This window comes from Myotis daubentonii, chromosome 3 (assembly GCF_963259705.1).
Source record: "Myotis daubentonii chromosome 3, mMyoDau2.1, whole genome shotgun sequence".
NCBI classification, from domain to species: Eukaryota; Metazoa; Chordata; class Mammalia; order Chiroptera; family Vespertilionidae; genus Myotis; species Myotis daubentonii.
This window is the reverse complement of record NC_081842.1, coordinates 75,324,662-75,335,364: the sequence shown is the minus strand read 5'-3', so window position 1 is coordinate 75,335,364 and position 10,703 is coordinate 75,324,662. Positions and strand designations below refer to the sequence as shown.

Genomic DNA, 10,703 nt, shown 5'->3' with positions numbered 1-10,703 from the left:
CTTTTTTTTTTTTAACAATTATGTTATATTAACTCCCACCTTCAAATAAAGGGGTGCAGATAGACAAAGTGGGGGATCCACATTAAATAGTTGGATGATTTGTTATAATGCAAGCTATGTAGAGCCTCTGTTAAAAGAAAGGAGAGAAAAAATCCCCAAAGGAATTTTACAGAATCCATCCAATGCTAGCAATGTAGTCAAACTTAGTTTATGAAATACTGAATGGAATGCATATGAAGCATTTGCCTCTCCTAGCATTATTAGCCTTCCTGTTGGTTCATAAGATGCAAATGATTAACGTTAAAAACCAAGCGGGAGAAACTACTGATTTAGAGAGGAAAAATGTAAGAGCTCTACTCCAGAATGTTGTTATTGTAATGGAAGGAGACCCTGAGGTAGGTAGGCTTTTGACAAAAAATTGCCGCTGAAAATGGACCTCCATAAAAATATTTTTTAAAAAGTTAAAGATCATTGTTGTGTGTGCTTGTTTTATTAAGCTTCTCCTGCAGCAAACTCCCCTCCCCCGCATGTAGCTGGGGATCCCAAGCCTTTTGATGAAAGCACAATATGTGACGACCACCAGTTGGCATTCTCAGGTGGAGAGTAGCCTCACACAGGGGTGACCCTGTGATGCACGGAAGGCTATTTAATGCCCCGGCAAAGTGGTTCAGGGACCAATATTTTATTAAGCTTCGGGGATGAGCGTTGCGATCCTGCATCCCTGATTTAGAGCCACTTAGGGCTCCGACAGCTCCACCCTGGTGTTCTGGAGGAAGATATTCCTTCATGCTCTCTGCCTGATTGAAAGCGACGCAGCTTCCAAAGTTCCGCCTGGGAGGTGGTTCAATCTCCAGAAATTGCCCAAGAAGCCTGTCCATCTGCTGGGGTGCCTGGCTTTCTGGAACAGACAAGGAGAGGCTTGGCTTTCAATCTGCATAACTTGAGGATTTTCTGTGTGTAACTTAAAATCGCCGCTTAATTCAAAATTAAAGAGGCACGCGCTGGCTTTTGTAGACACTGGGAAAATCCTTGTGACGAAGCACGCTCTAGACTTTCCTGATTTAATTTCCCCCGGGAAGGAGTAAATATTTCTATTTGGTATTGGGCAGTCCACTCAAGCCATCGGCCCTTTTTTTTAAAAAAAAAAAAAAAGAAAAAAAAAAGGTGTGTGCGACAGGGGGTGCGTGTGGGGACGGGGGAGGAAGGAGTAGACATCAGCTCAGTAGGTGAACTGCCCCGGGCCGCCCCAGCCGTTCGGGTCACTCCCTGCAGGTGAGTTTCCCCCTCGGCGCCGCCCCCGCCCCTTCCTTCCTCCCTCGCTCCCGCCCTCTGACCCAAAGCCTGTGAGTTTCCCACCCCCACTGCCCTGCCCCACTGCTCTCCACACGGGAGAAGGAGGCTGCGGCACCACCGCCGAAAAGTCCCCGACGAGTGAGTCAACGCGACGCGAGTCCTGGGGAAAGAAAAGGGCAATTTGGTTTTCTGAACCGCGACCGGGCTGGGTGAGCAGCGAGCACCGAGAGGCTTCATCACGAGGGTTGCGCCACAGGGAAGCGGCGGCGTCGGGGGCCCCCCCCCGGGGCGCGTCTGCGTCCGCTCCCTATTGGCTGGCGGGCGCCGGGGGCGGGTCCGGGAGGAGCCCCGCCCACTCGCGCGCCCGCCTCCCGGGCGCCGTTTCTGAGCTGGGCTCGGAGTCTTCGCCTCGGTCCTGCAGCGCCTCTAGGCTGCAGATCGGTGCTGCAACCACCTGCTCCGTGCAGCGTCCTGGGAAGGCGGGAGGGGAGGGGAGGGGGAAGAGGCGGAGGGAGGAGACCGGCCGCTTACACGCGCCTTCCAGTCCTCCACTCAGAGCAGCCCCGAGTGCTGCTGCCGCCGCTGCTATCCCTGCTGCTGCGATTGCTGCCTCAACTGCTGCCACCTGCGGAGACCGCCTGGACCCGCTGCCCCCTGTTGCCGCCCCCGGCTGTTTCTTCCTGGCACCGGCTTTTTACGCACACTGCCGCTACCGTCAGCGTTATTATTATTCCAAGAAAAGGGACATCACAGACCGGGCAAAAAGAACCACGCACACCTCTCCTAATTGCTCAAGTGTCTCCCGAGAAGAGAGGGTCGCCGTCCGGGGAAGAAGCAGCCAAGGGGGCCAAGGGCGAGTGTTGAAAGGAGCGAGGAGGAGTTGGCCACTGCGCGGTGGAAAGTTACGTGCCGCGCAGACCCGAAGGTGCAGCGCCCACAGACCGGGGGGCGGTGTGTCTGCGAGAAGCCGCTGCCCCCTGCGTCCCGACCCGCGAGTGCGCGGGCAGCGCGGGGTAGGGAACGACGCCCCCTTCTGCTCCTGCGGCGCGGACTCCGTCGGTGACTCCCGAGGAGGAGGAGGAGGAGGAGGAATATGGCATCGAAAGCGGCCCCCTCCTGCCGTCTGGTCTTCTGCCTCTTGATCTCCGCTGCTGTCCTCAGGCCAGGTGAGCAGAGGCCTCGAGTAGCCCCTGGCCGACGTGGGCCGGGGCAGCTTCCTTAGGTCCCCCGCCCCGGCCTGGCCCCACGGGGCAGGGCGCCCAGGTGCGTCGGGGAGGTAAACGGAGCGCGGAGCGGGCGCAGAACCCGCCCTGGGTTCCGACACCTGTGCCGCTGTTTGGGCTCGGCTGGCCGGCCGGTTGGCTGAAGTTTGCGCGGCCTCTGGGGCACCCGGTACATGTCCAGGAACTTCGGGTGCGGCCGGGGTCGGGGCTCCAGGGGCCGGCGAGCTGGATTCGCCCGGCTCGCCCCCCTTCCCCCCCAGGGGCTCCCGCCCAGGCGGCGAGCTCTTGGCTCCTGACGGTCCGTGGTCTCAAAGTCCACGTCACTTCGCTCCAGGCAGTTTTCCTTTCGCTTAGCGCTCGGAGGCAATGACTGCGGCTACTTCTTTTCGTGATAAATCCCCCGGTAACTTCCCCGTGGTAGGAGCCCGAGAGGCGGTGGGAGAGGCAGAAGAGAGAGAGGACTTGAGGAGCTCCCCGTACGTCCCCTAAAGCTGGCGTCGCGGTTCGGACGCCCCCTCCCGCGTTGTCTGGGTGGAGAGTGAGTTCAGGAATGATGGTAGGCGAAGAACCCAGCCAGGTTTCTGAGACCTTCCCGTGGCGCTTGTGAATTTTTCTGGACTTGTGATTCAACCTCAGGTCTCAGTTCTGTTCTGAGCCTCAGGAAAAAGAAAAATATAAGGCAAAAACCCCAACACCTAAAATATCTCGACGGGAATCCCTTGCCCCACTCTAGGGCTGCCCCTGGCTCTGTCATGCTGAGACCAACGGGCGGCTGACCGAGTTGGTCCTCACAGCGCATTCTTCCTACTCGCTCTCACTTGACAGAGCAGCAGGTTTATTTCTTGCTAGGCTTAAGGATTTTTTTTTTTTGGAATTTTTTTCATCCATACATAAGTTTAGGTCGCTAGCCCTTTATAGACAATTGCAAGCACAACTCCTACTTCCTTTTTAGTTCAGGTTCTGTTTGTTTGATTCCTTTCTTTAGTGTTTTTTTTTTCTCAAATTAAAACTCGCTGCCTTTTTGCATCTTTAATTTCTGCACATCCCTTCAGTTGTTGGCAAGTTGGGGCCAAAGAGGAGGTTTGAAAGCCTCTGGATCTCTCCCAGGAAAAGCGGGGGTGGGGGGTGGGGGGGGGAAAGGGTGAGGATCATAAGTGTTTGTGACCTGCAGCTGTGTGTGTGTGTGTGTGTGTGTGTGTGTGTGTGTGTGTGTTTGTGGTTGGTAGTGGTGCGGGGGAGGGGGGCTCTCGCGATCTCTTTCTCAAAGTTACATTTCGGGGTGAGGTCATGAGCTCACCTGCTGTTCTGAGGTTGGAGCAAGAGGCGTGTGTGACCAAGCTCTGGGTGTGGAGCGGGGACTGTGAAACGGGAGCTCAGTCGGCTGTAAAGCAGGTGTGGGGCGGGCAGGAACCCGGGGAGGCGGGAGGGAGAGACCCCTGAGGTTTGGCACGGTGCGGGTTTCTCTTTTTCCTGACCCCAGTGTTGCTGTGGGAAGGAAGGGCACTCAATCTGGAGCCAAGAGGAGAGCGGGGAGAACGAGGGTGCTGTAGTTCGTCAGATGCAAAGATGCTCACGCCCACAGTTGGCTGTCAGTGTAACCCTTTCGCCACTTGGGGAGTGTCATCTCACCTACAGCCCCACCCCGGAACACACCCACACGCCCCGTTTCCCTTCCCCTGCAGTCGCACTGGTATTTATTTCCAGCGAAGTCAGCTCCTGGGACAGGTTTCTCCGCACAGGGAACTGCCAAAAGGGGAGAGGTTCCGCTTTCCGACCCCCTTCGTGGCGGTTCCTGTGGAGCGCCAGCTCGCGTTTCTTTTCCGCACCCATTTCTTCTCTTTTTCCGCGAGCGTCAGGCGGGGTTCCCCTAGGGATCAGAGCCTCAGCCCCTCAAATCAGCGGTTTCCCTGAATTTACCCGGCTGGCATGTGCACGAAACGGTCGGCCAGTGTGCTTTCACAGAAAGGATTATGGCCCTAAAAGCGCCCAGTCCGGACTCGAGAAGAAGTCCTGGGTTGCAAGTGCGCCTGCTGGCAGCCCTCCGCAGAGCCCAGGCCGGTGGGGTTGCCCGCTTAGTCACTGGGGCCAAGTGACTTCCCAGCTCGCCGCCCTTCATTTCCGGAACAGTTCTAACTGCTCCTGCATACCAGTCATTGTTATATTTTAGGCATGGCATGTTACCAGTTTTGCAGGGAAGGGAAAGTATGTATGAACCACGAACACTGAAAGAGGAATTATAAAGGCAATGAAGTATGTGCACATCATCGCAGGGAGCAAAGAATCCCATTATTCTTATCGAAAGAGCGTCAGCCTGTGGTGACATTTTGTATTGCTTTTAAAAAGGCTTTCCTTGATTTATTTACAACAAGGAGGTGGGGCCCTGCAGTCAACTGTTTCTTCACTTGGTTCATCTGTGCGCCCTCCTCTTTGGATTTTTTCCTTAACTGCTCACTGATGTGAGGTTGACTCCAAGACATAAACACCCTTAAAGTGTTTTTTTCCCTCTTTTTTTTTTTTTTGTCTTAGCCGTGTATTATGTTCAGAAAGTATCAGTTTATCTCAGGAAGGCCTTGGGGAAAGCATCAACTAAAACCAAATGTCCTTTCATAATGTGGGACTATTAAATTTATTAATTTTAAAACTGCAAACTGCTTAGTAGCCAGTAAATGTTGTTTTTTCTTTGGTGATTTATTTAATCCAATAAAAATTACAATTTAATAGGGTATTATTTTCAGTGAACTACTTTTCTAGGTTTGGCTCAGGAGCTATCTTCAGGCACATTGAGAAAGTCATTTCACCTTTTTGGGCTTCAGCTTTCTCATGTGTAAGTAGAAGGGTGAGCTAAGGACCTACTCGCCCAGATATCTTCAGCTCAAAACTGTTTCTGACTACCTAAGGTAAAAAAAAGGCCTATCAAGACAAGGCAGAGTAATTTTCTTGTCCTTTTCTAATTCTTTCAGACAGGCTGGATGCACTAATTCATATAAATTTTACTACTAGAAAGTGTCAATGTGCCTCAATTGCTAATTTTCCATCTTTTTCCTACCTTTTAAAACTCATTTTACTATCTTGTGCTTATTCCTCCAGGCTAGAATAGGGCTATTAAAAAAAAAGTGTCATGGAGAGGAATTAGTCTCCAACTCTCCTGGGTTAAGAGAACCAGGAGAACGTTTTTAGATCTTAAAAATACCTATAAGTGTAACCGATCCCTCCTGAAAGCCTGCCTCTATTTAAACTTCATACATAGCTCCGAGGACAAGATAAAAGTGATAGTTGATGCTATCTATATTCATGTAACAAAGCCTTACATGAACACCTGCAAAGAAGTTGATTTGCACCATGGTCAGGAATGCAATATAGAGGACACAGAAAATGCTAATGCTTTCCTCATGTTTTCAATTTTATACAAATCCAAAAGATTTTATGACAAATGTAACAAAAGTTGTATTCCAAACTTTTTAGAAAATTCAAACTATCATATCTTTTTTTTTTAAAAAAATAGAAATCTGGAAGAGAATGCTTGTCTACTGTTGACTTATTTTAAAAAATCAACAATACTTTAATAATGCAAACAGTACCAGAAAATTCTATCCATACTTGTATGTGTTCAGTTTTTAGCTATGCCATATAAGAATGATGTGACCTTGGGAAAGTTATTTTCCTGCTCTTTTTTATATCTAATCTGTAAAATTTTCTCCTTACGTAATGCATGGTTCTGATTAGTAATTCCCTCATTCGGCATTTGAACTTTTCAAATAAAATGTGCTATACAGACTTTCATTATATTCTTACTAGAATGACACTTTTTATTTCACTTAATTATCACTTCATCATTTTATAAAAAGCAGGCAAAATATTCCTTTTCTTTTATCCCCAAATTTTCATGCCACTAAACATAGGCCTTTGTAAAATTGAGCACTACAGTATCAGCATTACTTGGTGTAAGATGGCAGCATTTTGTCATATAGTATTTTAAATGCTTTACAATCACCTTGGTCTTATTTTCTCAAACACATACCTCTTTTTGCTCTGGCCATGGATTTTGTATAAAACACCATTAATGAGTTCTAGCTCTCTGAAGCCATTAACTCGAGTAGACATATGCAATATAGACCTCAAATATGTAATAGAGCAACGTGAGTGCAGCTATGATAAAAGAGTATCTCTGTGAATGCATATAAACTTAAATTTAACTCTTCTCAAAGTGCTATTTTATTCTTTATTGTTAGGTTTTCACAAAGGACCATTTCATTCTTTAAAATTTTAAATTAAATTTGTTGGGGTAACATTGGTTAATAAAATTATATAGGTTTTAGGTATACAATTCTATAATATATTATCAGTATATTGCATTGTGTTTAATATGCAAAGTCAAATCTCCTTTTGTCACCACATATATGACCCCTTCATTTCATTTTTTATACATTAATATATGTGGCATATTAAGAAATGAGCTAGCTCACTAGAATACTAAAGAAAGTTTTCTTTGAAGTAGTGGTTGATGGAAGTAATATTTATTTGATTCTTACTTTTGGATATCAGGTTTTTTTAAAATAAGAAATGAAAAAGACCAGAAAAATGCCCATTTATATTTCTCATTTTTTATTTGGTCAGAATTGTTTCTTCCTTGTGGAGATCAAAGTCAAGACTATAATAGATTCTCCATATTTAAGAAGAGGATTATAGGCTATATGATAAGGTTAAATCATATAAATACTATAAATCATGTATTCCTATAGTGTACAAAGTGTTATATTTGGGATTACTGATATTTTCATTCAGCTAATTTCTCCACTTAAATAACAAAATTTATATTCTCTCCCCTTCACCTTATTATTAAATGGAATACAATACATATTTCAGCTAAGACTAGTTCCAAATGTGCTGTGATAGTTAGCAATTGTTTCATGGTAACCTATTATCATAAACGATTATTGCAGTATATGTTCCAAGAATGAAATTAGCTTTTAGTGCTTCTTCTCTTATTTATCAAGTCAGTTATCAATTATCCATTGCATTTAAGAGGAGCTCAATGTTGTGCACAATCCAAAACAATTTCGAATCAAAAGATTACTTAATTTGACTTTGAAGTTCAGGTACTTCAATGAACATGCTTAGGTGTGATTTTCTAAGAATTCATAGTTTTACAGTATAATGCAACTAAACTGTGGGAGAATGGATTAGAAATTAGATAGCTGTCTAGTTTCTCTGGCTTGATTCCCCCTTTTTGTTTCCATACAGCTTTCTCTTTATCACTCAGTGAACCATACAGCCTGGTATATCTAATGCAGTCTTGGTTTATGCCTGATGTCCTGATTCAGTTATTAACTGTGCCCGATTTTACTCTCAGAAGTGCAATTTGGATGACAAATTATATGGTTAACATGATTGTTAATGACTTTCCTGTCTATATGTCTGTCTTAGAGTACTTAACTATAAGATGTGCATTCTTCATCCTGACCATTGCATGCTTCTAATCCTTTTAAATTAAAATATCAGCTACAGTGAACTAACAATAGGAATTATATGTCCCTTTAATATCAAGTATAAGAGAGAGACATGGATATAGCTTGGAACTCCAGAATATTGTAGTGGGTGTCAAACATTAAGGATCTCATGGTTTGGAATGGAAACCGAATTCACCTGCAATGCCAAGAGAATAATGGTGTTGAAATTCACCTGGGAGCTATACTTAGCTATGGAATATCTAGGAAGGGCTTTTGCAGTGTGATCCTGAAATCCTTTCTCAGCCAATTGCACAATTGCCATTCTGTTCTTCTGTAAGGTTTCTCAGCAGCTTATTATAAATTTGGATGAAAAGAATTACAGGGATGTCTATAAAATTAATGGAAGTCCTATGTCTGTCTGTCCATGTAAGCTACAGTTGTATCGGAAATGATTTTGGGGTTCTAGAACAGTTGGTGCCAAGACTGACTCTTCCTAATTAGGCACCCATGTGTTATTTGGTTCAGTTATCTCTGAGTGTCTCAGTTACTCAGAAAACCCAAACAATGGATGGAGATAAGGAATGGTGAGTGGGTATTATCTAAGCACACAAGTTAGAGAAAGGATGCCATAGTATTATCCTAGTTAATAGGGAAGAAAAAGGGAGAAGGTATTGTCCTTTGTGGTTAAAACTCGTGTCAGTATATTCCCAAGGATTTTCCCTGATAGTTGGGAAGTTTCTGGGTATGGAATTTACCTAGCTTCAAATCAAACAAAAAACATAAAGAGGTCTCACTACTATTATTGACTTCTTGAACCACACTGTATCAGTTAATTATGCAGCATAATAAAGCACTCTAAAACATAGTGGTTTAAATCAGCAAACATTTCATGTAGCACATCATTGTGAAGGTTGGCAGTTTAGTCTGGGCAGGTGGATGATTTTCTGATTTTAGCTAGATGTCTTCATTCTACTAGTCTGCTGTGGTTCAGCCGAGGAAGCTTTACTTCTGGGAGTTGGCTGGTGGTTGTTCAGGGAAAACTGATTCTTCTTCATGGTCTTTTATTTTCTAACCAGTGGCCCAGTACACGGATTCGTGCACATTGACAGGAAATTAATTAGAAGAAAGATTCATGTGGTAATTACATTACTGCAAAAATTACATGTCAAATAGTATATATAATATAGTATTATAAAATTAAAATACAAAATATTTTAAATTGCTGCTTGCCCTTTCTCTATAATAGAAGTGTCAGAGATAAAAGAAAATTAGTAAAATCTATATGAAAATAATATATAAATTGATTAACAAATAAACAACATGATATAAAAACAACAAAGACATGATATAAAAATAAAAACATGATATAAAACAACATTCATAAAAACAATGATTAATAGATTGATTAATAAACAACAAGATATAACAACAACAAGGAATGATATGAAAATAATAAAAACATGATATAAAAACAACAAAAATATGGACACTGCTTTCTTTCAGCTTCAGAGGTACCTTGTGCCAATAGCTGGTCTTCAGATACATTCTGGAGTCATGTGTGATTGGTGTCAGTGAGAACTTTATATGTATCGCGCATGTGTCAACGTTTATTTTAAGGTGGGTCACTTAGCCAAATGCGCACGCGAGCACACACACACACACACACACACGCACACACACACACTTCCCTAGGCTTATTTTTCTTGGTGGAAGCCACATTCTGTTGGTGAAGACAAGCCCCAAGCCCAGCTCAAGTTCAAGGGTGGGGAAATCATACACACCTATTGGAAGGAGCAAGGGTGAGGAAATCATATCCACCTATTGAATGGAAGGAACTAAAAATACTTTGCAAAAGGTGTGGATAAAGACAGACAGACAGACAGAGAGAGAGAGAGAGAGAGAGAGAGAGAGAGAGAGAGAGAGAGAACGAACCATTCTTGCAACCAGGCTACCTCTCACAACAATAATGGGGGATGTGGCAGTAGCAAAGACCCTTACTGGAGATCTTTAGCCCCATATTCATCCTTGGGCAAGAAATAGGACAGATTATAGAGGCTCAAGCAGTGTCCAATAAGAACACTGTTTCCTACCTCTCAAACTTTATCTTCCCCTGGAATCAGATTATGGAAAATTCTGTGTGTGTGTGTGTGTGTGTGTGTGTGTGTGTGTGTGTGTGTGAGAGAGAGAGAGAGAGAGAGAGAGAGAGAGAGAGAGAGAGAAGATTCTTAAGGGTTAAAGGCATATAATATTGTAATATTCAAGTCATGGTCAGAAGCCAAAATGTGATAGAAGAGGGGTTGTTGGAAAAATGAGAAAGGTGCCTTACACATTCATTTTGTTCAGTTTTCTTACTTGACAGCTGAGATAGCCTCAGGTTAACAGATTACATAAAACTCAATGGCAAATTAGCTAGTTTTTAGAGACAATGATGTTCTTAGGCCTAGAATCATAGAATCAAGGTTTTAGAGCTATAAAGAATTTTAAAATCACATAGCTACTTGCTAAGATCACACTGTTGGCCAAATCAAGAGTAAAACTCATGTGAATAAACAAGTCAACACATATAACAGCATCCGATAAATACTGTTAGGATTGCTGTAATGAACTAGTGCCTACTCACTCCAAGACATTATGTTCTCTTTGAGAAACAAAAGTCAATTAACTAATTCTATAATTATTTGCTAGAAGTTTTGCTAACTATTACAAGAACAAATAAAGGTCATTTTACATCAAAGTGCCC

The 10,703-nt window shown here is 44.1% G+C and overlaps 1 protein-coding gene across 4 annotated transcripts in view; it reads left to right on the top strand.

Moving 5' to 3' along the window:
- The first annotated feature begins 1,781 nt into the window (after nt 1-1,781).
- ALCAM (activated leukocyte cell adhesion molecule) overlaps nt 1,782-10,703 on the top strand; it is a 217,611-nt gene continuing 208,689 nt past the window's right edge. For 2 of the 4 annotated variants that reach the window (XM_059687937.1, XM_059687936.1), the window contains exon 1: nt 1,782-2,459. In XM_059687937.1, coding sequence (XP_059543920.1) covers nt 2,387-2,459 — 73 coding nt within the window. In that variant the 5' untranslated portion in view covers nt 1,782-2,386. The remainder of the gene's footprint in view (nt 2,460-10,703) is intronic. The other 2 variants (XM_059687935.1, XM_059687934.1) reach the window with 1 other exon arrangement.